At 49.7% G+C, this 27518-nt stretch overlaps 1 protein-coding gene across 6 annotated transcripts in view; it reads right to left on the bottom strand.

The window, feature by feature from the left end:
* Positions 1–23098: 23098 nt before the first annotated feature.
* KMT5B (lysine methyltransferase 5B) overlaps positions 23099–27518 on the bottom strand; it is a 57374-nt gene continuing 52954 nt past the window's right edge. For all 6 annotated transcript variants that reach the window (XM_039537957.1, XM_039537954.1, XM_039537953.1 and 3 more), the window contains one exon: positions 23099–25746. In XM_039537957.1, coding sequence (XP_039393891.1) covers positions 24275–25746 — 1472 coding nt within the window. In that variant the 3' untranslated portion in view covers positions 23099–24274. The remainder of the gene's footprint in view (positions 25747–27518) is intronic.

Consider the following 27518-nt stretch of genomic DNA (forward strand, 5'->3'; position numbering starts at 1 on the left):
CATTTTCTGCTGAGTGTAGTCATGTCTATTGACTATTGTAAATTTTTTATTAATAGTCACTCCTATTAGTACTCTCAAGCATTTTAAAAACCTAGTTACAGTAAAGTAACTTTTGTATTTTAATTTTTTGGCACCCATAAGGAAAAATCCAGAACTATTTGGTCTGACAAACTTACAAGACTGGAGCTTGTTCACTCCTTGAATCAAAAGCTATTGGGCTTACATAGTTTTCAAGCTCTGCTAGGTTTGGATATGCATCATTTGTTTTTGCAATGTTGATAAGCATTGCAGAGAGAACCTCTCTCCTGTGGATGTTGTAAGTTCCACAGGAACATAAAGTTTCCATAGAGTCCACTTCTGCACTGAGATCTGTCAGAGGAAGTTGTGCACAATGAAAATATTCTTCATAGATGTATGTAACTGATTCAGTTAGTAATTTAATTCCTAACATTAGTAAAATTACACTCTTTTTATGGGTGCACATAGGTAAGTTTTGTTGAATAAAGGAATGAAAAAGTCAGCATTATTGGAGAGAACAAAGGACTTAAAATTTACCTAGAGTGATGTTTTTTCCCCCACCATCACTAATTGGCTCATCAAACAGAGCATGGTCCACGTCTTGTTCTCTGTGATCTGCACTAACTAGCTGTTAGCACCAGATGGAATTAAAGGTACTAGTTTTAACCTATAGAGACTAAAATGGTTTAGAAACTGGTTACTCAATAAACCACTTACGCCAAATCAACTTCTTTATTTAAGCTAAATGGAACTGGACATGTGTGAAAATTAAATGGGGGGTGGGTGGGAAAATCACTGTTTGGCACTTGGTAGAAGGAAACTGACTTCTAACCTTAAGGGAGGCAGAAGCAGGAATGTGATAATGGTGAGGTAAAACAGTCTAAGCTAAAAGAGATTGCAATTCCTTTCACTATGGTCTCCAGTAGGTGAGAGCTAGCATGGGTTGCAATGAACCTACATTCAATTTATTACTAATCCATCTAATTTCAGCTACTTTACCATTGCCAGAAACACTCCAACTGGCCTTTAGCTTTTTTCTCCTTGGATGACAAACTGCTATAGTCCTCTTTCCTTTTCAGGATTGCTTCTGTTACTTCAAAATACTTTTGTAGAAAGCCTGAAGATGGAGAATAAGTTGAAGGGCAGGGTCCAGTACTAGTAGAGTTTCCACCTAACAAAGCTAGAAGTTTTCTGTGGAAAGGTCAGTTAGGGAGATGCAAATATGTATCTGCTAAGTAAACTGAGTCGTATAATCTGCTTGCTGCCAAAGCTGAAAAGTGTCATTTTAGCCTCTTCACCCCATCACCTGTAGGCGAACACTTCTCATAAAACGATCACTTGTCACCCTCAAATGAAACCTGCACAACACCATAAAAAGACAAGCCTAGGAGCTTGTATTTATAACTCTGCTAGACACCAAAAATCATGGCCTCACCAGAGGCACTGGTTTTATGTCTCATTACAATCTGTAACCCCAACTCTCCCTTGTCCTTTGCCCACTGCATTTTGAATAGTTTCTTGCACCATGTTAACTCCTCCTACTTAATCTGTTCAATCTTGTATTTAGCTGTGACATCCTGATGACCAGAGCTGAAGAATTGCTCTAGAGAGCTGGAATGCTGGTCTCTCTCACCAACAGAAGTTGGTCCAATAAAATATATTACTTCACCCAGCTTGTGTTTCTCATATCCTGGGACCAACACACCTACACCATCACTGCAAACAACAATTAAAGTAGCCAGTTTATTTTTAGAGCCTCCACTGGCACTAGTAGGTTAAATGGATAAAGAAGCCAAAAAGCATTTCTAAATACTTATTTTTGCAACTAGTTGGCATGCCTCCAAAGTACATAGTTTTGCAGGCAACGTAACCAAATAAAATTCAATGCATTACAAACGGGGGAAAAAATGTTTCCAGTGATTGTAAGCTACACACAAACCAATACCCGTATGCAGTGTTGCTGTAGCCATGTTGATCCCAGGATATTAGAGAGACAAGGTGGGTGAGGTAATATCTTTGGACTAACTCCTGTTGGTAGGAGAAACAAGCTTTTGAGCTACACAGAGCTCTTCAAGTCTGGGAAAGGTATTGAGAGTAGAGCTCTGTGTAGCTTGAAAGCTTGTTTCTCTTACCAACAGAAGTCAGTCCAAATATATTACCTCACCCACCTTGTCTCTGAAACCAATACCTGAGCATTCAAAGTACATAGCAGGTGGGCACTGTCTCCCTAACAAAATGACATTGAAAATAGAAGAAGAGTACATGCAAGCAAACCTGTGACTGGGCATTCAGACTACATAATTTTGTAGAAAATGCATTGCAAATATGTTGGCTGCAGGTTTTTGAGCTACACATACAGTACTTTGCTTTTCAAGTCCAAAACACATTACTTGCATGCTGCAGTTAGATTCAGGAGAGAGAAACTATGCGGTTAGCTAAGTGGGAGCTTGGCTTGGATAGGGTCATGACACTATCTGGCAATCACAACCTTCCACTGCTTATGGAGGGGCTAGTTTATCTTGGCCTGAACAGCTTTCTGGGATAATTTCTCTGTACTCTTCAAGCAAGTAGTGTTTGATCTTTGCCTGGATATTTCTAAGCAGATCAGCCTTGTTTCTCACTCAATGTCAGGACACCTTCCCATTCCACTCTGCAAAGAGCTTTGGGGGATGCATTGCTTTGAAGTGGCTGACAGCATATGACCCTGGGCAACAATAAGCCCTTTTAACAGCTGCCTTCTCTAAGCCTTCATGAGCAATTTATCTGCCAAGATTCATCACTGCCTGTAATAAATTTAGCAGTCTACTACACAATCCCTAGTGTTACCCAGGCTTCCCAAACTATCATAGAGGGTTTGAGAAGGGCTCCCATATACTCCCCATGGGTTGAAGTGATAGCAATTGTGTCTGTCCATATTTTTATGGGTAATCTATGAAGGGCAAAGTTTTATGGAGTTGTATTATTTATCTTTTGATATCTGCTAATCCCTTAAATCTAACAATGTTTATGAGTTTATCATTATTTATCAGTGACTTCAGCTGGGGTATCCGTGAGCGCCATCCCTTCTACATCTGCAAGACTCACCATAGTAAGGAAGAAAAAGGTGGACAACAGAAGGCATTCGCAGAACTGCTCAAGACTTCCAATTCCGGAGTCTGAGACACCTGGGAATGGAGGAACCATATGCTGGAGGAAACACAGAAGGACCAAGAGGTATACCAAGACAACACGCACCTTCTCCCACAACAAAGATGCTCCAAAACATTATGGAGCAGAACATCAGAAGGATCGCAGCGGCCCAGGAGCCGGCCAACAGGGCGGCTAACAGGGGAGTTTTGAGTGGGAGTTCCCATTGGAGGAGCCAGGTATCTTGTGTTTGCGTCTGTCTTTGGGGTGCTTGTGTCTCTCTCTGTCGGGGCAGACTGCTGAGCCCTGATTAGGGGGCGGAGCTAGGCGGAGGAGGGGGCCTATAAAAGCGGCCGCCCAGCCAGGCAGCGGCACAGCTGATCGCAGCGGCCCAGGAGCCGCCAACAGGGCGGCTAACAGGGAGTTTTGAGTGGGAGTTCCCATTGGAGGAGCCAGGTATCTTGTGTTTGCGTCTGTCTTTGGGGTGCTTGTGTCTCTCTCTGTCGGGGCAGACTGCTGAGCCCTGATTAGGGGGCGGAGCTAGGCGGAGGAGGGGGCCTATAAAAGCGGCCGCCCAGCCAGGCAGCGGCACAGCTGATCGCAGCGGCCCAGGAGCCGGCCAACAGGGCGGCTAACAGGGGAGTTTTGAGTGGGAGTTCCCATTGGAGGAGCCAGGTATCTTGTGTTTGCGTCTGTCTTTGGGGTGCTTGTGTCTCTCTCTGTCGGGCAGACTGCTGAGCCCTGATTAGGGGCGGAGCTAGGCGGAGGAGGGGCCTATAAAGCGGCCGCCCAGCCAGGCAGCGGCACAGCTGATCGCAGCGGCCCAGGAGCCGGCCAACAGGGCGGCAAACAGGGTTGTTTTGAGTGGGAGTTCCCATTGGAGGAGCCAGGTATCTTGTGTTTGCGTCTGTCTTTGGGGTGCTTGTGTCTCTCTCTGTCGGGGCAGACTGCTGAGCCCTGATTAGGGGGCGGAGCTAGGCGGAGGAGGGGGCCTATAAAGCGGCCGCCCAGCCAGGCAGCGGCACAGCTGATCGCAGCGGCCCAGGAGCCGGCCAACAGGGCGGCTAACAGGGAGTTTTGAGTGGGAGTTCCCATTGGAGGAGCCAGGTATCTTGTGTTTGCGTCTGTCTTTGGGGTGCTTGTGTCTCTCTGTCGGGGCAGACTGCTGAGCCCTGATTAGGGGGCGGAGCTAGGCGGAGGAGGGGGCCTATAAAGCGGCCGCCCAGCCAGGCAGAGGCACAGCTGATCGCAGGCCCAGGAGCCGGCCAACAGGGCGGCTAACAGGGGAGTTTGAGTGGGAGTTCCCATTGGAGGAGCCAGGTATCTTGTGTTTGCGTCTGTCTTTGGGGTGCTTGTGTCTCTCTCTGTCGGGGCAGACTGCTGAGCCCTGATTAGGGGGCGGAGCTAGGCGGAGGAGGGGGCCTATAAGCGGCCGCCCAGCCAGGCAGCGGCACAGCTGATCGCAGCGGCCCAGGAGCCGGCCAACTGGGCGGCTAACAGGGGTGTTTTGAGTGGGAGTTCCCATTGGAGGAGCCAGGTATCTTGTGTTTGCGTCTGTCTTTGGGGTGCTTGTGTCTCTCTCTGTCGGGGCAGACTGCTGAGCCCTGATTAGGGGGCGGAGCTAGGCGGAGGAGGGGGCCTATACAAGCGGCCGCCCAGCCAGGCAGCGGCACAGCTGATCGCAGCGGCCCAGGAGCCGGCCAACAGGGCGGCTAACAGGGAGTTTTGAGTGGGAGTTCCCATTGGAGGAGCCAGGTATCTTGTGTTTGCGTCTGTCTTTGGGGTGCTTGTGTCTCTCTCTGTCGGGGCAGACTGCTGAGCCCTGATTAGGGGGCGGAGCTAGGCGGAGGAGGGGGCCTATAAGCGGCCGCCCAGCCAGGCAGCGGCACAGCTGATCGCAGCGGCCCAGGAGCCGGCCAACAGGGCGGCTAACAGGGAGTTTTGAGTGGGAGTTCCCATTGGAGGAGCCAGGTATCTTGTGTTTGCGTCTGTCTTTGGGGTGCTTGTGTCTCTCTCTGTCGGGCAGACTGCTGAGCCCTGATTAGGGGCGGAGCTAGGCGGAGGAGGGGGCCTATAAGCGGCCGCCCAGCCAGGCAGCGGCACAGCTGATCGCAGGCCCAGGAGCCGGCCAACAGGGCGGCTAACAGGGAGTTTTGAGTGGGAGTTCCCATTGGAGGAGCCAGGTATCTTGTGTTTGCGTCTGTCTTTGGGGTGCTTTTGTCTCTCTGTCGGGGCAGACTGCTGAGCCCTGATTAGGGGCGGAGCTAGGCGGAGGAGGGGGCCTATAAGCGGCCGCCCAGCCAGGCAGCGGCACAGCTGATCGCAGCGGCCCAGGAGCCGGCCAACAGGGCGGCTAACAGGAGTTTTGAGTGGGAGTTCCCATTGGAGGAGCCAGGTATCTTGTGTTTGCGTCTGTCTTTGGGGTGCTTGTGTCTCTCTCTGTCGGGGCAGACTGCTCAGCCCTGATTAGGGGGCGGAGCTAGGCGGAGGAGGGGGCCTATAAAGCGGCCGCCCAGCCAGGCAGCGGCACAGCTGATCGCAGCGGCCCAGGAGCCGGCCAACAGGGCGGCTAACAGGGATTTTGAGTGGGAGTTCCCATTGGAGGAGCCAGGTATCTTGTGTTTGCGTCTGTCTTTGGGGTGCTTGTGTCTCTCTGTCGGGGCAGACTGCTGAGCCCTGATTAGGGGCGGAGCTAGGCGGAGGAGGGGGCCTATAAGCGGCCGCCCAGCCAGGCAGCGGCACAGCTGATCGCAGCGGCCCAGGAGCCGGCCAACAGGGCGGCTAACAGGGAGTTTTGAGTGGGAGTTCCCATTGGATGAGCCAGGTATCTTGTGTTTGCGTCTGTCTTTGGGGTGCTTGTGTCTCTCTGTCGGGGCAGACTGCTGAGCCCTGATTAGGGGGCGGAGCTAGGCGGAGGAGGGGCCTATAAAGCGGCCGCCCAGCCAGTCAGAGGCAAAGCTGATCGCTGCGGCCCAGGAGCCGGCCAACAGGGCGTCTAACAGGTGAGTTTTGAGTGGGAGTTCCCATTGGAGGAGCCAGGTATCTTGTGTTTGCGTCTGTCTTTGGGGTGCTTGTGTCTCTCTCTGTCGGGGCAGACTGCTGAGCCCTGATTAGGGGGCGGAGCTAGGCGGAGGAGGGGCCTATAAAGCGGCCGCCCAGCCAGGCAGCGGCACAGCTGATCGCAGCGGCCCAGGAGCCGGCCAACAGGGCGGCTAACGGGAGTTTTGAGTGGGAGTTCCCATTGGAGGAGCCAGGTATCTTGTGTTTGCGTCTGTCTTTGGGGTGCTTGTGTCTCTCTCTGTCGGGGCAGACTGCTGAGCCCTGATTAGGGGGCGGAGCTAGGCGGAGGAGGGCCTATAAAGCGGCCGCCCAGCCAGGCAGCGGCACAGCTGATCGCAGCGGCCCAGGAGCCGCCAACAGGGCGGCTAACAGGGGAGTTTTGAGTGGGAGTTCCCATTGGAGGAGCCAGGTATCTTGTGTTTGCGTCTGTCTTTGGGGTGCTTGTGTCTCTCTCTGTCGGGGCAGACTGCTGAGCCCTGATTAGGGGGCGGAGCTAGGCGGAGGAGGGCCTATAAAGCGGCCGCCCAGCCAGGCAGCGGCACAGCTGATCGCAGCGGCCCAGGAGCCGGCCAACAGGGGAGTTTTGAGTGGGAGTTCCCATTGGAGGAGCCAGGTATCTTGTGTTTGCGTCTGTCTTTGGGGTGCTTGTGTCTCTCTCTGTCGGGGCAGACTGCTGAGCCCTGATTAGGGGGCGGAGCTAGGCGGAGGAGGGGGCCTATAAAAGCGGCCGCCCAGCCAGGCAGCGGCACAGCTGATCGCAGCGGCCCAGGAGCCGGCCAACAGTACGGCTAACGGGAGTTTTGAGTGGGAGTTCCCATTGGAGGAGCCAGGTATCTTGTGTTTGCGTCTGTCTTTGGGGTGCTTGTGTCTCTCTCTGTCGGGGCAGACTGCTGAGCCCTGATTAGGGGGCGGAGCTAGGCGGAGGAGGGGGCCTATACTAGCGGCCGCCCAGCCAGGCAGCGGCACAGCTGATCGCAGCGGCCCAGGAGCCGGCCAACAGGGCGGCTAACAGGGGAGTTTTGAGTGGGAGTTCCCATTGGAGGAGCCAGGTATCTTGTGTTTGCGTCTGTCTTTGGGGTGCTTGTGTCTCTCTCTGTCGGGGCAGACTGCTGAGCCCTGATTAGGGGGCGGAGCTAGGCGGAGGAGGGGCCTATAAAGCGGCCGCCCAGCCAGGCAGCGGCACAGCTGATCGCAGCGGCCCAGGAGCCGGCCAACAGGGCGGCTAACAGGGAGTTTTGAGTGGGAGTTCCCAGTGGAGGAGCCAGGTATCTTGTGTTTGCGTCTGTCTTTGGGGTGCTTGTGTCTCTCTGTCGGGGCAGACTGCTGAGCCCTGATTAGGGGCGGAGCTAGGCGGAGGAGGGGCCTATAAAGCGGCCGCCCAGCCAGGCAGCGGCACAGCTGATCGCAGCGGCACAGGAGCCGGCCAACAGGGGAGTTTTGAGTGGGAGTTCCCATTGGAGGAGCCAGGTATCTTGTGTTTGCGTCTGTCTTTGGGGTGCTTGTGTCTCTCTCTGTCGGGGCAGACTGCTGAGCCCTGATTAGGGGCGGAGCTAGGCGGAGGAGGGCCTATAAAGCGGCCGCCCAGCCAGGCAGCGGCACAGCTGATCGCAGCGGCCCAGGAGCCGGCCAACAGGGCGGCTAACAGGGGAGTTTTGAGTGGGAGTTCCCATTGGAGGAGCCAGGTATCTTGTGTTTGCGTCTGTCTTTGGGGTGCTTGTGTATCTCTCTGTCGGGGCAGACTGCTGAGCCCTGATTAGGGGCGGAGCTAGGCGGAGGAGGGGGCCTATAAGCGGCCGCCCAGCCAGGCAGCGGCACAGCTGATCGCAGCGGCCCAGGAGCCGGCCAACAGGGCGGCTAACAGGGAGTTTTGAGTGGGAGTTCCCATTGGAGGAGCCAGGTATCTTGTGTTTGCGTCTGTCTTTGGGGTGCTTGTCTCTCTCTGTCGGGGCAGACTGCTGAGCCCTGATTAGGGGCGGAGCTAGGCGGAGGAGGGCCTATAAAGCGGCCGCCCAGCCAGGCAGCGGCACAGCTGATCGCAGCGGCCCAGGAGCCGGCCAGCAGGGCGGCTAACAGGGAGTTTTGAGTGGGAGTTCCCAGTGGAGGAGCCAGGTATCTTGTGTTTGCGTCTGTCTTTGGGGTGCTTGTGTCTCTCTGTCGGGGCAGACTGCTGAGCCCTGATTAGGGGCGGAGCTAGGCGGAGGAGGGGCCTATAAAGCGGCCGCCCAGCCAGGAAGCGGCACAGCTGATCGCAGCGGCTCAGGAGCCGGCCAACAGGGCGGCTAACAGGGAGTTTTGAGTGGGAGTTCCCATTGGAGGAGCCAGGTATCTTGTGTTTGCGTCTGTCTTTGGGGTGCTTGTGTCTCTCTCTGTCGGGCAGACTGCTGAGCCCTGATTAGGGGCGGAGCTAGGCGGAGGAGGGCCTATAAAGCGGCCGCCCAGCCAGGCAGCGGCACAGCTGATCGCAGCGGCCCAGGAGCCGGCCAACAGGGCGGCTAACAGGGGAGTTTTGAGTGGGAGTTCCCATTGGAGGAGCCAGGTATCTTGTGTTTGCGTCTGTCTTTGGGGTGCTTGTGTCTCTCTGTCGGGGCAGACTGCTGAGCCCTGATTAGGGGCGGAGCTAGGCGGAGGAGGGGGCCTATAAAGCGGCCGCCCAGCCAGGCAGCGGCACAGCTGATCGCAGCGGCCCAGGAGCCGCCAACAGGGCGGCTAACAGGGAGTTTTGAGTGGGAGTTCCCATTGGAGGAGCCAGGTATCTTGTGTTTGCGTCTGTCTTTGGGGTGCTTGTGTCTCTCTCTGTCGGGGCAGACTGCTGAGCCCTGATTAGGGGCGGAGCTAGGCGGAGGAGGGGCCTATAAAGCGGCCGCCCAGCCAGGCAGCGGCACAGCTGATCGCAGCGGCCCAGGAGCCGGCCAACAGGGCGGCTAACAGGGAGTTTTGAGTGGGAGTTCCCATTGGAGGAGCCAGGTATCTTGTGTTTGCGTCTGTCTTTGGGGTGCTTGTGTCTCTCTGTCGGGGCAGACTGCTGAGCCCTGATTAGGGGCGGAGCTAGGCGGAGAGGGCCTATAAAAGCGGCCGCCCAGCCAGGCAGCGGCACAGCTGATCGCAGCGGCCCAGGAGCCGGCCAACAGGGCGGCTAACAGGGGAGTTTTGAGTGGGAGTTCCCATTGGAGGAGCCAGGTATCTTGTGTTTGCGTCTGTCTTTGGGGTGCTTGTGTCTCTCTCTGTCGGGGCAGACTGCTGAGCCCTGATTAGGGGGCGGAGCTAGGCGGAGGAGGGGCCTATAAGCGGCCGCCCAGCCAGGCAGCGGCACAGCTGATCGCAGCGGCCCAGGAGCCGGCCAACAGGGCGGCTAACAGGGAGTTTTGAGTGGGAGTTCCCATTGGAGGAGCCAGGTATCTTGTGTTTGCGTCTGTCTTTGGGGTGCTTGTGTCTCTCTGTCGGGGCAGACTGCTGAGCCCTGATTAGGGGCGGAGCTAGGCGGAGGAGGGCCTATAAGCGGCCGCCCAGCCAGGCAGCGGCACAGCTGATCGCAGCGGCCCAGGAGCCGGCCAACAGGGCGGCTAACGGGAGTTTTGAGTGGGAGTTCCCATTGGAGGAGCCAGGTATCTTGTGTTTGCGTCTGTCTTTGGGGTGCTTGTGTCTCTCTCTGTCGGGGCAGACTGCTGAGCCCTGATTAGGGGGCGGAGCTAGGCGGAGGAGGGGGCCTATAAGCGGCCGCCCAGCCAGGCAGCGGCACAGCTGATCGCAGCGGCCCAGGAGCCGGCCAACAGGGCGGCTAACGGGAGTTTTGAGTGGGAGTTCCCATTGGAGGAGCCAGGTATCTTGTGTTTGCGTCTGTCTTTGGGGTGCTTGTGTCTCTCTCTGTCGGGCAGACTGCTGAGCCCTGATTAGGGGCGGAGCTAGGCGGAGGAGGGGCCTATAAAGTGGCCGCCCAGCCAGGCAGCGGCACAGCTGATCGCAGCGGCCCAGGAGCCGGCCAACAGGGCGGCTAACGGGCGTGTTGAGTGGGAGTTCCCATTGGAGGAGCCAGGTATCTTGTGTTTGCGTCTGTCTTTGGGGTGCTTGTGTCTCTCTGTCGGGGCAGACTGCTGAGCCCTGATTAGGGGCGGAGCTAGGCGGAGAGGGCCTATAAAAGCGGCCGCCCAGCCAGGCAGCGGCACAGCTGATCGCAGCGGCCCAGGAGCCGGCCAACAGGGCGGCTAACAGGGGAGTTTTGAGTGGGAGTTCCCATTGGAGGAGCCAGGTATCTTGTGTTTGCGTCTGTCTTTGGGGTGCTTGTGTCTCTCTCTGTCGGGGCAGACTGCTGAGCCCTGATTAGGGGGCGGAGCTAGGCGGAGGGGGCCTATAAAAGCGGCCGCCCAGCCAGGCAGCGGCACAGCTGATCGCAGCGGCCCAGGAGCCGGCCAACAGGGCGGCTAACGGGAGTTTTGAGTGGGAGTTCCCATTGGAGGAGCCAGGTATCTTGTGTTTGCGTCTGTCTTTGGGGTGCTTGTGTCTCTCTCTGTCGGGGCAGACTGCTGAGCCCTGATTAGGGGGCGGAGCTAGGCGGAGGAGGGCCTATAAAGCGGCCGCCCAGCCAGGCAGCGGCACAGCTGATCGCAGCGGCCCAGGAGCCGGCCAACAGGGCGGCTAACGGGAGTTTTGAGTGGGAGTTCCCATTGGAGGAGCCAGGTATCTTGTGTTTGCGTCTGTCTTTGGGGTGCTTGTGTCTCTCTCTGTCGGGGCAGACTGCTGAGCCCTGATTAGGGGGCGGAGCTAGGCGGAGGAGGGGCCTATAAAGCGGCCGCCCAGCCAGGCAGCGGCACAGCTGATCGCAGCGGCCCTGGAGCCGGCCAACAGGGCGGATAACGGGAGTTTTGAGTGGGAGTTCCCATTGGAGGAGCCAGGTATCTTGTGTTTGCGTCTGTCTTTGGGGTGCTTGTGTCTCTCTCTGTCGGGGCAGACTGCTGAGCCCTGATTAGGGGGCGGAGCTAGGCGGAGGAGGGCCTATAAGCGGCCGCCCAGCCAGGCAGCGGCACAGCTGATCGCAGCGGCCCAGGAGCCGGCCAACAGGGCAGTTTTGAGTGGGAGTTCCCATTGGAGGAGCCAGGTATCTTGTGTTTGCGTCTGTCTTTGGGGTGCTTGTGTCTCTCTCTGTCGGGGCAGACTGCTGAGCCCTGATTAGGGGGCGGAGCTAGGCGGAGGAGGGGGCCTATAAGCGGCCGCCCAGCCAGGCAGAGGCACAGCTGATCGCAGCGGCCCAGGAGCCGGCCAACAGGGCAGTTTTGAGTGGGAGTTCCCATTGGAGGAGCCAGGTATCTTGTGTTTGCGTCTGTCTTTGGGGTGCTTGTGTCTCTCTCTGTCGGGGCAGACTGCTGAGCCCTGATTAGGGGGCGGAGCTAGGCGGAGGAGGGGGCCTATAAAGCGGCCGCCCAGCCAGGCAGCGGCACAGCTGATCGCAGCGGCCCAGGAGCCGGCCAACAGGGCGGCTAACGGGGGTTTTGAGAGGGAGTTCCCAGTGGAGGAGCCAGGTATCTTGTGTTTGCGTCTGTCTTTGGGGTGCTTGTGTCTCTCTGTGTCGGGGCAGCCTGCTGAGCCCGGATTAGGGGGCGGAGCTTGGCGGAGGTGGGGGCCTATCAAAGCGGCCGCCCAGAGAGGCAGCGGCACAGCTGATCGGAGCGGCCCTGGAGCCGGCCAACAGTACGGCTAACGGGAGTTTTGAGTGGGAGTTCCCATTGGAGGAGCCAGGTATCTTGTGTTTGCGTCTGTCTTTGGGGTGCTTGTGTCTCTCTCTGTCGGGGCAGACTGCTGAGCCCTGATTAGGGGGCGGAGCTAGGCGGAGGAGGGGGCCGTTTCAAGCGGGCGCCCTGGGATGCAGCGGCACAGCTGATCGCAGCGGCCCAGGAGCCGGCCAACAGGGCGGCTAACAGGGGAGTTTTGAGTGGGAGTTCCCATTGGAGGAGCCAGGTATCTTGTGTTTGCGTCTGTCTTTGGGGTGCTTGTGTCTCTCTGTCGGGGCAGACTGCTGAGCCCTGATTAGGGGCGGAGCTAGGCGGAGGAGGGCCTATAAAGCGGCCGCCCAGCCAGGCAGCGGCACAGCTGATCGCAGCGGCCCAGGAGCCGGCCAACAGGGCGGCTAACAGGGATTTTGAGTGGGAGTTCCCATTGGAGGAGCCAGGTATCTTGTGTTTGCGTCTGTCTTTGGGGTGCTTGTCTCTCTCTGTCGGGGCAGACTGCTGAGCCCTGATTTGGGGGCGGAGCTAGGCGGAGGAGGGGGCCTATAAGCGGCCGCCCAGCCAGGCAGCGGCACAGCTGATCGCAGCGGCCCAGGAGCCGGCCAACAGGGCGGCTAACAGGAGTTTTGAGTGGGAGTTCCCATTGGAGGAGCCAGGTATCTTGTGTTTGCGTCTGTCTTTGGGGTGCTTGTGTCTCTCTCTGTCGGGGCAGACTGCTGAGCCCTGATTAGGGGGCGGAGCTAGGCGGAGGAGGGCCTATAAAGCGGCCGCCCAGCCAGGCAGCGGCACAGCTGATCGCAGCGGCCCAGGAGCCGGCCAACAGGGCGGCTAACAGGGAGTTTTGAGTGGGAGTTCCCATTGGAGGAGCCAGGTATCTTGTGTTTGCGTCTGTCTTTGGGGTGCTTGTGTCTCTCTGTCGGGGCAGACTGCTGAGCCCTGATTAGGGGCGGAGCTAGGCGGAGGAGGGCCTATAAAGCGGCCGCCCAGCCAGGCAGCGGCACAGCTGATCGCAGCGGCCCAGGAGCCGGCCAACAGGGCGGCTAACAGGGAGTTTTGAGTGGGAGTTCCCATTGGAGGAGCCAGGTATCTTGTGTTTGCGTCTGTCTTTGGGGTGCTTGTGTCTCTCTCTGTCGGGCAGACTGCTGAGCCCTGATTAGGGGCGGAGCTAGGCGGAGGAGGGGGCCTATAAAAGCGGCCGCCCAGCCAGGCAGCGGCACAGCTGATCGCAGCGGCCCAGGAGCCGGCCAACAGGGCGGCTAACAGGGGAGTTTTGAGTGGGAGTTCCCATTGGAGGAGCCAGGTATCTTGTGTTTGCGTCTGTCTTTGGGGTGCTTGTGTCTCTCTCTGTCGGGGCAGACTGCTGAGCCCTGATTAGGGGGCGGAGCTAGGCGGAGGGGGCCTATAAAAGCGGCCGCCCAGCCAGGCAGAGGCACAGCTGATCGCAGCGGCCCAGGAGCCGGCCAACAGGGCGGCTAACAGGGGAGTTTTGAGTGGGAGTTTGGAGGGGGAGGTGGAAGGGGGTGGCACCGTGTCCCCTGTGCTCACCAGGTAATAACACCAAGCGAGGCCGAGACAGCAGCAGCCATGAGCCAAGCAGCAGAGGACACACTGAGGATGAGAGCATGCAGCAGCTGCGGTATGTACCTGGTCCTAACAGGGGACCCAGAACAGTACTATATATGCATGAAGTGTCGCCTAATAGAGCTGCTGGAGGAAAAGATCCAGGGCCTAGAGCTGCAGGTAGAAACCCTGATAGAGAATAGACGGGGGTTTGAGAGGCTGATGGAGCAATGGCAAGCAGTAACTGAAGGGGAACGCCCAGGGGCACAGGGGGGCGCAGGGGCTGAGGCCAAGGAAGGGGGATCACCAGAGGAGGAAGATGGGCGGTGGAAGCATGTGACTGTGAGAAGCAGGCCAAGGAAAAGGAGAGCCAGTGAGGGGGAAATTGAGCTAAGGAACAGGTTTGAAGGTTTGGAGAATGAGGAAGGGTACAGCAAGTGGTAGCTGACAGTGGGAGGCCTAAGAAAAAGAGGCGAGCGGCCAGTCCCATAGAAAAAGGGGAGGAGTCAATGGAAGTAGCACCAAGTTTGGGCCCAGGGAGGATACAGGATGGCTTAAGGGGAACCACAAGGGATGATAGGAATGGAAGGAGCTTGCAACCAGGGGGAACGGAGGATAGGTTAGAGGACCGTGCTGTCCCCAGGCGAAGGCAGGTCTACGTGATTGGGGATTCCATACTGCGAAGGTTGGACAGGCCTGTGACCAGAGCCGATCCTGAGAACAGAAGGGTGTGCTGTCTACCGGGTGCTAAAATACGGGATGTGGACCTGAGGTTGAAAAGGATCCTAAGAGGAGCGGGTAAGAACCCTTTGATCATCCTTCATGTAGGAACGAATGACACAGCTAGATTCTCGCTAGAGAGGATCAAGGGAGACTATGCCAGGTTGGGTAAGACGCTCAAGGAAATTGAGGCTCAGGTGATCTTCAGTGGGATTCTACCTGTCCCTAGGGAAGGGCGGCAAAGGGGTGAGAGGATCGTGACGATTAATAGTTGGCTGAGGGAGTGGTGTTACAAGGAGGGCTTTGGGATGTATGGGCACTGGGAGGCTTTGGGGACAGACAACTGTTCTCAAGGGATGGGCTCCACCTAAGTAGGAAGGAAGTAGACTTCTAGGAGGGAGGCTGGCTCATCTGATTAAAAGAGCTTTAAACTAGACACTGGGGGGAGACGGTCGGGAGAGGTCCTAGTGCTCTCCACGCCAAATTTTCACATTGGGAGTGAGGACAACAAGATAACAACAGATATAGCCAGAGGGTGGCGGTTACGTGTAAGGAAGAGGGGGACAGATACGAGATCTACAAGTCATACTGGTAGTACTGTGTCCCTACCGAGTTGGGTGAAAAGAGTGAGAGGAGCCCAACAGGAAAAATTAGGATGTTTGTTCACCAATGCGAAGCTTAGGTAACAAAATGGAGGAACTGGAGCTCCTGGTCCGGGAATTGAAACCGGATATCGAGGCATAACAGAAACATGGTGGAACAGTAGCCATGACTGGAGTACAGGTATGGAAGGTTATGTGCTGTTTAGGAAAGACCGATGCAAAGGTAAAGGTGGGGGAGTAGCACTGTATATCAATAATGAGGTGAAATGTAATGAGATAACTAGCACTGCAATGGACAATACAGAGTCTGTTTGGGCAATGGTCACATTGGGGAAGAAAACTACCAGAGCCTCACCCGGGATAGTGATTGGGGTGTGCTATAGACCGCCAGGATCTAGCTTAGAGATGGATAGAGAGCTCTTTAATGTTTTTAAGGAGGTAAACACTAATAGGAACTGCTTGATCATGGGGGACTTTAACTTCCCGGATATAGATTGGGAAACAAATGCTAGTAATAATAATAGGGCTCAGCTTTTCCTAGACGTGATAGCTAATGAATTCCTTCATCAAGTGGTTGCTGAACCGACGAGGGGGGATGCCATTTTAGATTTGATTTTGGTGAGTAATGAGGACCTTGTTGAGGACATTGTTGTAGGGGACAACCTTGGCTCGAGTGATCATGAGCTAATTTGTTTCCAAATAAATGGGAGGATAATCAATAGTGCATCTGAGACTAGGGTGTATGATTTCAAAAGGGCTAATTTTACTAAATTAAGGCGACTAGTTAGGAAGTGGACTGGGCTAACATATTTAGGGATCTAAGGGCAGATGACGCCTGGGGTTACTTCAGGTTGAAGTTGCAGGAGTTGTCAGAGGCATGTATCCCGAGAAGGAAACGGCTCGTAGGTAGCAGTTTTAGACCGAGCTGGATGAGCAAGCATCTTAGAGGGTCATTAAGAAAAACAGAAAGCGTACCAGGAGTGGAAAATGGGAGGGATCAGCAAGGAAACCTACCTTATTGAGGTCAGAGGGTGCAGGGAAGCTGTGAGAAAGGCAAAGCGGAGTGGAGATGGACCTAGCGAAGGGATTAAAACCAATAGCAAACGGTTTTTAGCCATATAAATAGGAAGAAAACCAAGAAAGAAGAAGTGGGACCGCTTAAAACTTTAAACGGAGTGGAGATTAGGGATAATCTTGGAATGGCACAATATCTGAACGAATACTTTGCCTCGGTCTTTAATGAGGCTAATGAAGGGCTAAGGAATAGTGATAGAGGACCGATGGGAATGAAGATATGGGGGTAGACATTACGGTATCTGAGGTAGAAGCCAAACTTGAACAGCTTAACGGAAGCAAATCAGGGGCCCGGATAATCTTCATCCTAGAATATTAAGGAATTGGCGAGGATATTGCTAGCCCGTTAGCGATAATCTTTAATAAATCCCTAAATTCGGGATTGTACCGACTGACTGGAGATTAGCTAATGTAGTTCCTATATTCAAGAAGGGGAAAAAAGTGACCCGGGAATTATAGGCCTGTTAGTCTAACATCTGTAGTATGCAAAGTCATGGAAAAATCTTAAAAGAGAGAGTGGTTCCGAGCATGAGGCCGATGGCAACTGGGATAGATTACAGCATGGATTTACGAAAGGTAGATCGTGCCAAACCAACTTGATCTCCTTCTTTGAGAAAGTAACAGATTTTTTAGACAAGGGAAATGCGGTGGATCTAATATATCTGGATTTCAGTAAGGCGTTTGATACGGTACCGCATGAAGAATTACTGGTTAAATTGGAAAAGATGGGGATCGACCTGAAAATCCAGAGGTGGATAAGGAGCTGGTTAAAGGAGACTGCAGAGGGTAGTATTGAAGGGGAACTGTCCGGTTGGAGGGGGGTTACCAGTGGAGTTCCTCAAGGCTCGGTTTTGGGTCCGATTTTATTCAATCTATTTATTGCTGACCTGGGAACCAAGAGTAGGAGTGGGCTGATAAAGTTTGCAGATGACACCAAGTTGGGGGGTATTGCCAATTCGGAAGAGGATCGGGATATTCTCCATGGAGATTTAGATGACCTTGTAAACTGGAGTATTAGTAACAGGATGAAATTCAATAGTGAGAAGTGTAAGGTTATGCATTTAGGGATGTCTAACAAGAACTTTAGTTATAAGCTGGGGACACACCAGTTGGAAGTAACGGAGGAGGAGAAGGACCTAGGAGTCCTGGTTGATCGCAGGATGAATATGAGTTGTCAATGTGATGTGTAAGTTAAAAAAGCTTATGCGGTCTTGGGTTGCATTAGGCGAGGTATTTCTAGTAGGGATAAGGAGGTGCTAGTCCCGTTATATAAGGCGTTGGTGAGACCTCATTTGGAGTATTGTGTGCAGTTTTGGTCTCCCATGTTTAAGAAGGATGAATTCAAACTAGACGGGTACAAAGAAGGGCCACTAGAATGATCCGTGGAATGGAAGGCCTTTCGTATGAAAGGAGACTTGAGGAGCTCGGTTTGTTTTCCTTAACCAAAAGAAGGATAAGAGGAGATATGATTACACTCTTTAAATATATCAGAGGATAAATACCAGGAAGGAGAAGAATTATTTCAGCTCAGTGCTAATGTGGACACGAGGACAAGCGGATATAAACTGTCAGTCAGGAAATTCAGGCTTGAAATTAGACGAAGGTTTCTAACCATCAGGGAGTGCAATACTGGAACAGCCTACCGAGGAAACAGTGGGGGCAAGGACCTCCATGACTTTAAGATTAAGCTAGATAAGTTTATGGAGGGGATGGTATGATAGGATAACGGGCTTAGTCAATAGGTCAATTAAGTGCCACACTGGTAAATAGTACAATGGGTCAATGGTATGATATAACCTTTTCTAGAGGGTTTGGCTGGAGAGTCTTGCCCGCATGCTCGGGGTTCAGCTGACCGCCATATTTGGGGTTGGGAAGGAATTTTCCTCCAGGGAAGATTGGCAATGGCCCTGGAGGTTTTTCGCCTTCCTCCGAAGCATGGGGCAGGGGTCGCTTGCTAAGGAGTGGGTGGATCGGCTTATGTGGCCTGCATCTTGCAGGAGGTCAGACTAGATGATCATAATGGTCCCTTCTGATCTTGAATTCTATGATTCTATGATTCTATATGACTAAATCCCAGCAGCCACTTCACAGCATGGACAATTCCTTCTTCCAGGGTGTAGGGCCATCCACCACCCCCATCAGCTTCTTTAGGACACTAGCATTCTCAGCAGCAGCATCCCTTCCACTATACCCCAGTGGACAATAAGGAGAACTGTTCTGAATACACCTACACAGACCTATGATGCAGCCCAGAGGTCAGTAGTTATTACTGAGCAGTTATTGTTGTATAATAAAGTGATTTTGTCTTACAATACAGAGATGTAGCCCCCCCCCATCATCCATGAACAATTCATAAACCAGCTAACTACTGTATGTGCAATCAAGTAACTCTGTCTGGCTAAAGTTTGCCAACCACTGCTATAACAACCTGTGAACCCCTTTCACTAAAATGTCAAGTCTTGCAAACCCCCTTCTAAAAATGAATATTTCCAGGGATTTTCTCCTTTAACTGAGTATAAACTATAAAAGCAGTGACCTTGGAAATATAAAATTTGTTTTATGACACGCTTATTACACACTATTAATATTTATCATCATTACAGTATTATTATATTATGAAAACTGCAACACTTTCAAGATCTCACTTTTGTAGCTTGTATCACTTTGAATAAGCCTGTTATAAGACAAGGCTCCTATGTTTTATCAAGGCGTATCACATGTGAAACAGCAGGAAGGTATTTAAGACGCAAACTCAGTGTTCCTCCTACACAAGCATTCAGGTCTCAAGCAGTCCAGGCAAACAGCACACGTACAACAAAGCTTAAACTTGTTCATAATAATTTAAAAAACAATACTAGCTGCCTATTTAATTTTAAAAACAGCAAAAAATATCCACCTCCCTTTCCATTTCTTATAAGGAATCTTGAAGTTTAAATCTCCTCAGTGTGATAGACATGATTGCTTTGATCTGCTTAGCTCTTGGAAGTCCAGGAGCGCCAGGAACCATGCTGCCCCAGGGTTCCTAGGGACAGTTCTGTCCACCATTAGGAAAATGTTTTTCCCCCCCAAGAACCCACTGTAACATTCACAAACCCCCAGGGGTTCATGAACCAGTTTGGGAACCACTGGGCTATAGCAAATTCTCAAAATGTACTCTTTAGGCTTTCCTCAACTGCACAGCACCTTGGTGGGCTCTAGTAACTGGCTTTGTGTCATGCTGCATGAAACCAGCAAGCAGCGTGTCCACCTCCACCCTACTGGAGGCATTTCCCTTCTGGCCTCGCAGATGTTAGGCAAAATGCAACATGCAGCAACAACAGTAAGAATATTAGGTTTGCCGAGATTAGTATCCATCATCAGCCCTTTGGTACGCCACTGGAATACTCCATGGTCATCCTGCACCTTCTCAGGAGATAGTTAAATCTTTCATTGTTGCAGTCCAGGTTCCTGATGAGCCATAGAAGGGTAGGCTGTGTCTCTGATGATCACTACCCTACCAAACTGAATATTCTGGTTTGGAAAATGTGTCCCTGCTTGCAACTTTTCCAAAAGTCTGCATTCCTAAAGATGTGAGCATCATGCACCTTTCCTGACAATCCAATGTTAATGTCAGAAAGACCTCCAAGGTGATCCACCAATGCTTGCATAACTATGGGAAATATCCCTTTTCTCCTTACGTATATGGAGGCAAGTGGGGGAGGGGAAGGATCATCCATTTAATTGAATCCATCTATTTCCTTCACATTGTCAGAGTCACAATCCTGTGCAGCAGGACACGAATGCCTGGCACATCTGGATGATAGTCACCTAAATATAGATTTTCCCCACACCAAACTGACTGCCCATCAGCCAACAATATGTTTGAAAGCTTCCAGTGATTTCCATCTGTTATCTCCACTGTCATTCATTCATTCATTCCTTATGTCTACATACTCCTAATTATTCAGTTTCCCTAATGCATGGTTGGCTGCTATGGCATTGCTGTGGTTCCATAAAAAGGAAACAATCAATTACCCTGCCTCTAAAACTGGCAACAGAACATCCATGCTTCTGATGGTGAATTGGCAGAGAGATTGAAAACCAGCACAAAATAGTAAATTATGGGATAGACCATAGCATGGGACAGAAAGAAGCGTGGAAATTTGATCCCAAACTCCACAATTCTTGAGAAGAGTGCTGATGTCCCACAATACCCTTCCACACTTTTCCACAAGGTAATGTGCTGGATGGCAGTGCAGGGGACACTGGGAAGACTATCCCCAGTGCTGCATGTCTTTTGCCTATACAACCTGACGCTGTATGAGGACACAATGCACCAGCAAAGGCAGCCAAGAGTCAACACACTGTGCCAAAGTAGCTATATTGGTAGCTGTATGCAAACAAAACTTTTCCCAGTAAAACTTTAGTGTAGACAAACCCTTAGTAATCCCATTTTTACAATAATCTTATTCTTATATAATGTTAAAATTTTAATGCAAAATAGTTCATCATAGCTGACCCATTAGTCCAGGGCAACCTTTCAGAAGTGCTGTGCCGAGTCTTCATTTATTCACTCTAATTTAAGGTTTCGCGTGCCGGTAATACATGTTAACGTTTTTAGAAGGTCTCTCTCTATAGGTCTATATTATATAACTAAACTATTGTTGTATGTAAAGTAAACAAGGTTTTCAAAATGTTTAAGAAGCTTCATTTGATGAGGTTCAACAAGGACAAGTGCAGAGTCCTGCATTTAGGATGGAAGAATCCCATGCACTGCTACAGACTAGGGACCAAGTGGCTAGGCAGCAGTTCTGCAGAAAAGGACCTAGGGGTTACAGTGGATGAGAAGCCGGATATGAGTCAGTGTGCCCTTGTTGCCAAGAAGTTAACGGCATTTTGGCTGTATAAGTAGGGGCACTGCCAGCAGATCAAAGGACATGATCATTCCCCTCTTTTTGACATTGGTGAGGCCTCATCTGGAGTACTGTGTCCAGTACTGTGCCCCAAACTACAAGAAGGATGTGGAAAAATTAGAAAGAGTCCAGCAGAGGGCAACAAAAATGATTAGAGGACTGGAGCACATGACTTAGGAGGAGAGGCTGAGGGAACTGGGGTTATTTAGTCCGCAGAACACAAGAATGAGGGGGATTTGGTAGCTGCTTTCCACTACTTGAAAGGGGGTTCCGAAGATGATGGAGCTAGGCTGTTCTCAGTGGTGGCAGATGACAGAACAAGAAGCAATGGTCTCAAGTTTCAGTGGAGGAGGTTTAGGTTGGATATTAGGAAAAACTTTTTCACTAGGAGGGTGGAGCAGCACTGGAATGGGTTACCTAGGGAGGTGGTGGAATCTCCTTCCTTAGAGATTTTTAAGGTCAGGCTTGACAAAGCCCTGGCTGGGATGATTTAGTTGGGGATTGGTCCTGCTTTGAGCAGGGGGTTGGACTAGATGACCTCCTGAGGTCCCTTCCAACCCTGAGATTCTGTGATTTAAAATTAAAATGCTGATCTTACACTGCCAGCCTGCTCAGCTTGCTGCCAGCCTGGGGTTCTGTTCACCTAGGCCGGTGGCGGGCTGAATGGGGCCTGCGGCCGGGACCCCACACCTGGGGGGCGGGGATTCCCGGGTCAGGGCAGAGGGCTGGGTGTGTGTGTGGGGAGCTCAGGGCAGAGGGCTGGGGAGTGTGGGGGGTTTCAGGGCAGAAGGCTGGGTGTGTGTGGGGTTCACGGGTGCAGGGCAGAGGACTGGGAGTGGGGGGGTTCAGGGGTCAGGGCAGAAGGCTGGATGTGTGGGGAGGTTCAGGGGTCAGGGCAGAGGGCAATGGGGGTGTGTGGGAGTTCAGGGCAGAGGGCTGGGGTGCTTGGCTCGTAGAGGTGCTCCCAGCCCCCTGCCCTGAGCGGCTCATGGCAGGGGGCTGGAAGGGATGTACCCTGTTCCACCCCCTTCCCCAAGGCCCCATCCCTACCTCTCTCTGCCTCCTCTACGGAGCTCGTGCACACTGCCGCTTTCCCCCCTCCCCCTCGCTAGGGCCATCAGCTGATTGGCGCAGGGAAGGGGGGGGGCAGGAAAGCACCATGCTGAGGGATGAAGTGGGGGAGAGGGGAAGCTTGGCTGCCACAGGACCAAGCTTCTGCCTCCTGCCCCCCGCAAGGTAGAGCGGTGGGTGGGGGGAGGGGCTGAGTGGGGCTGGGGGCCGGGACCGTGGCAGTGTGCCACTCAAAATCGGCTTGCGTGCCGCAGGTTGCTGACCCCTGCATTAGTCAGTACAGTACTTACCACAGAGTTTACTACGCAGTCTCAGGAACTAGGAATCCAATGTCTTAGCTACTGGAGGCTGGGCATTACATAAGGCATATCCACTTCTGTGATTCTATATTATCTGTTCCACTTAACACACTGCCTGATCATTTATCTCCTGGGGAGTTTAAATTCTAAAACTTGGCAATGAGGGAGAGGGTATGCAGCAAATAGTCATGAAGGGCTAAATATTAATCTGGGCCAATGTCTAACTCTCCTTTGAGAATAGAAGACGGGAAACAAAAGAAGCAGCTGATACTCTACTGTTTCATTTGCAATCTACTGAAAATAAATTTTGACTCCAAACTATTTTGAAGAGTTAATTTGAAAAGATTTTGTTTTCCTGAAGACTGGAAGCTAGCTAAAACCAGCCACAGCATGATCTACTGTGCAAATTTACCCACCCACCTCTGCTAATGCCCCTAAAACTGTGATCTGCAGCCACCTTGTCACTCCAGCTGGCTTTTCTATGCAGACACTAGAATGTGTGTTTAACGGGAACATTCCACGCATCTTCAATGTGTTGGTTCATATAAGTTGATCCACTAAACATGTACTTATAATCTATTCTCATTTTCCCATATCTCTAGAAACTAAAGCACCCTAACAAAGCACATTTGTCAGAATCTTCATCCACTGTTTAGTAAAACTTGTATGACACAGAGCATACAAAAAATCTGCCACTTAACTCAAAATGAAGACATTTTAAAAGATCTATGTGCTAAAATAAATAGTTCATCTGTTAAAATTTATATATAATTTCCATTTCCTCCCCCAGGGCTGTTCCTCTTCCTAATGGCCTCATAAAAAACCAAAACCCTGAAACTCTTCATTGATTTTTTTTGTTTTACTGTTATAACATATCCAGACTGAAATCTTAAAATATAAACTAAATAAAAGCAAAAAATTCCCACTGATGCAGAGTTTAAAACTAGGTTTATAATTTCCTATTTTATTGGCATGAATGTAATTCTAAACTTAAAAACCCTTCTGGTAAGTTATCTCAATTTCTTATGACAAAATTTCTCACAACACACAAGTATTTACAACATATACATATTTTTTCAGTCCTTTACACTGGATTTCAAAAAGACAAACATTTGTATAGGTTACCACAGAACAAAAGCTGTGACTTAGGTTTTTTTAATTTCATAAAACTATCATAAGTTAAAGTGAATAGATTTCTTTAAATTCCTTGTAGCATTTTACAAGTGCAACAGAAAACTATGAATAACCAATTTAGGATAGCTGCAGTTCATTGGATAAATGTTGCCTGTTGTAATCACATTGTTTCACAGCAAATTCTTGAAAAAATAAGCACCAATCATTCTTGCAAAGAACAATTTTTATCTAAAAGTATTGAAAAGTGTTAAATACAAGGTGTTTAATTTACATAACAAGCAATAAATACACCATATCCAAACTTTTATTCTGCATACTGCTACCCTTGTACATATAATGTACTAAAAAGTCAGCAAACTCTCAACACCTTTTTATTTCTTTTTTCTTTTTTTAAAGAAATCAATTTGACTTCCAACCAACGGTTTGCTACTATAACAAAGGCCACAAACAGTACGTCTGGGACAGCATACAGTGTTAAAACTGACAAACTTCAAGGGGGAAAAACATCTAGCAAATAAATTGAAAAGCCGTAGATCATTGCTGGTGATATTAACATATACTAGAAAACTTTAATATGCTGCTACTATGATTTTTTTAAATTATTGTTTAGTCAGATATTGTAAGAGCAAACTAATGCCCTTATAGGTTAAAAATAATTGTGTAGCCACATTATTGTGTTCTCATTGTCCTGAATGGAAAGTTTTGATGTAATTTTATAATTTTGCTTGAGCCTTTATTTTACAACAGAGCATTACCTCTTATTCTAACTCAGAATTGCACATAAGGAGGCTATTAAAAAGTACAATAAAAATCTGCACAAATCAGACTTAAGAAGAGTCAGTATGCTGTACACTTTCTACAATATTATGCTGATAAGTGAATAAACAATAAAGAAGTGCTGTTACTAAAATTTTCAGAAAGTTCTTCAGTTGAGGAATAATTGAATGGAATTTTTTTTTTTTTGTTTAAAAATGGACATCCTGGTCAGTTTAAGACCTATAAGCTTATGCATTGAGCCTCAAAGACTGATCTTCTCTTCTTCTAGAAGAAATATCAATGTCTATTGAATCCTTGCCAACTATAAGCCTTAATCGCTTAGCTGGAGGAAGAGGAATAAAATCATCTTCAAAATCATCATCATAGTCCTCCTCCTCCTCCTCTTCCTCTTCTGACGAAGATTCATCTGCAGTTTCCTCCTCATACTGACTGTAATCATCCACTTCCATTCTTGACTCCAAGAGAGAGAGCGTATCACTACAACACATGCCATTTTCATGAAGGTCCTCAGAGTACGTCCCTCTGTTTTCTTCCTCTCGTTTTAGTTGTATCTTTAATTTTGTTGAACTGTTGCCTGATCCTGAGTTAAATCCATTATTTAGCTTTGCTACATACAAGTTATTGTCTTTTTCATGGTCTTTGCTTAATTTGATGCTTATTTTTGAAGAATTTATTCCATCATTTTCTTGGTCATTTGCCTTGCTGTTGCTATCATGACGCCTACGCAGGGTCAGTTTGGGAATCCCAGAACTATTTTCAAGGATTAATTGCGCATCATACCTTGTGATTCGTCTTTTCTTTTTACTTTTAGCAGTTCTAAAGCTGTCCTTTGCTTTGAAATTGTCAGATGTAACAATGGAGCAGCCACCAGACATAGGAATACCATCCTTATATCCAAGGGCCGTATTCACTACATTACTCCTTTCTCCATGTTCCGAATGAGAACTAATCAAATTTGGTACTTCATCTTGGCCAGGTGGATCATGTGTAGGATCAGCTTCTTCTATATTTGCAGATGATTTCACAAGTTTTCCTTGTCGTGATTTCTTTCTGGACATGCCCACATCACTCTTCTGGTATCTAACCTCCCCTTTATGTGATGTTCCATGAATCAGTTCATTTTCATGCATCACATGAGACTGCTGTTGTAAGATATCAGATCGAGTTCCCGTCAAGTTGTTTCTATAGGTATCCAACATATTTGGTTCAAGCTTTATGTCAGAGGTCTCCTTCAAATTCATCCTTGTTCTCATTGACCTCCTGGTTATGTATGTGCAGGGTGATATTTCACCATGCTCATGAGCACCTTTCACAGAATTCAGTTTATATTCTCTTGCTGCATGTCTTGTTAAGCATCCACTAGAGACTGCAACTTTAGCTGGTCCTTCTATTTCTTTATCCTTTTTAATAGGTAAATTTTTATATAGAACTACTTTAGGCTCTTTGAGAACTAAATTTCCCATTTCAAGCTTTCTAGAGGCATTCTTTTGCTCTAGCCTTTTGCACTGATTTCTCAACTTTATCTTTGAAAGTAAAGGCTTTGCAGGCTTTTTCAGTCTCTTTGGTACCCTGGAATTATTTATATGAGTTAGTTTAGATGAGGTAGAATTTGATGAAGCTGGAATTCTTGACATAGACTGTCTTGTTAATGCTCTACTCTTGCTGTTCTTTTTTACACCAATTGAAGATTTTCTGTTAGCTGCAAAATAAAAATAAAGAGTTAATTATTTTTTAAAGACAAGTTAATTATCTGGCCTTTTGCAAATATTGTTTAACTTTTTACTTAAGAATTAAGAACACTTAATATTAATATAAATTTATAAAAATCAGATTTAAGTCAATGTAGCATTATATAGTTTTCGAGCAGAAGAGAAGTGATTCAGACCCCAAGGTACTGCCTTACAGTTACCAAAATACATCTAAATTCCAAATTTAGGTGACCCTACACCTAAAGAGATTATTTGTATTGAGTTTCTTGATGGCTTTATAGAAATAATATTTGCATGTCATTGTCAAGTTTTGCTCTATAATTCTCCAAGCACAGGAGAGGGATCAAAGCTTTGTCTTCTCCCACCCTTTTGCGAGGGAGCTCAAATGACCACCTTTTCTTTCAATCGTTTTGGCTTTCATCTCCTTCTCAGGTGCCACACTGTCTGTATCCTATACTTGGGTGAGCGTGAAGGGATCAGTCTGCCTAAGGACAACATTTCTAAAGCACTGTATTTACACATACTCTATGATGGCGGACACCACAGTTTTTTGGACTCAGTATATTTCCTGCCGTTTCTTTGTACTTTGATTTTCACAACAGGGAGCCATTTAAGGAAGTTAACAGGAACAGGGCTGCTATGACATCCCAGTAGCAATTGGGAGCAAGATGGAACCTAAATGTTTTAAGCAATTTGATGTCTGTTTGCTAGTCAAGTCAAACTATTTATCAATTTATGTCTCACTTTTAGAAAATAAAGGTAGGTATGACCGCTTACTGTTACAAGAAGAGGATCTTTCTAGTACTTCACTGAACAAAAATCCTTCTGAATTTCTTTTTAGATTATCAGCTGTCTGCATTTACTTCAGACTAAAAACTGAATTGACCAGTCACTTTAATGACAGCAACACGGTATATTATTGTCAAATTCTAGAATAGGATTAATGGTTTCTCGAGAGATGAGAAACTGTTTCTAAAGAAAAATAACCATTGGTCTACATAATGTAGACTCAAGTTATCTATTAATTTGAACACCATTTTCCCTACATATGGTCTGTGAATGTGTAATTCCGTGGGAAAGTTAGTAATAGAAAGGTAAGGAAGATTAAATTTGATTAATGAAAATCTACAGATTCATGAATTTCAATGGCATCACCCTCTTCAGCATTGCTGGGGGTTGCATCCCCTGCTCCCAACTCTATATCCTCCAGTTGGTGGAAATTTTGATAATCTATATCCTCCAGTTGGTGGAAATTTTGATAATACAATGGTGTAAAAAATGGATTGAGTTTGGGTGTCATTTGAAAGCACTTTCTCCCTTGAGCACAATGGTACCAAACATGACAAATCTAGAACAATTATGTAGCGGTATATAAGAGGAAATGTTTAAAGATAACTTTAAAAAAATGACAGGTTTCAGAGTAGCAGCTGTGTTAGTCTGTATCTGCGAAAAGAACAGGAGTACTTGTGGCACCTTAGAGACTAACAAATTTATTTGAGCATAAGCTTTCGTGGGCTACAGCCCACTTCATCAGATGCATAGAACGGAACATATAGTAAGAAGATACACACACACACAACATGAAAAGGTGGAAGTTGCCATATCTGCTCATAATAGCTCACCTTAATTAATTAGCCTCTTAGAGTTGGTATGGCAACTTCCACCTTTTCATGTTCTATATCTATCTTTTTATATGTTGTATATATATATCTTCTTACTATATGTTCCATTCTATGCATCTGATTAAGTGGGCTGTAGCCCA

This window comes from Mauremys reevesii, linkage group 4, assembly GCF_016161935.1.
Source record: "Mauremys reevesii isolate NIE-2019 linkage group 4, ASM1616193v1, whole genome shotgun sequence".
Classification (NCBI taxonomy): domain Eukaryota; kingdom Metazoa; phylum Chordata; order Testudines; family Geoemydidae; genus Mauremys; species Mauremys reevesii.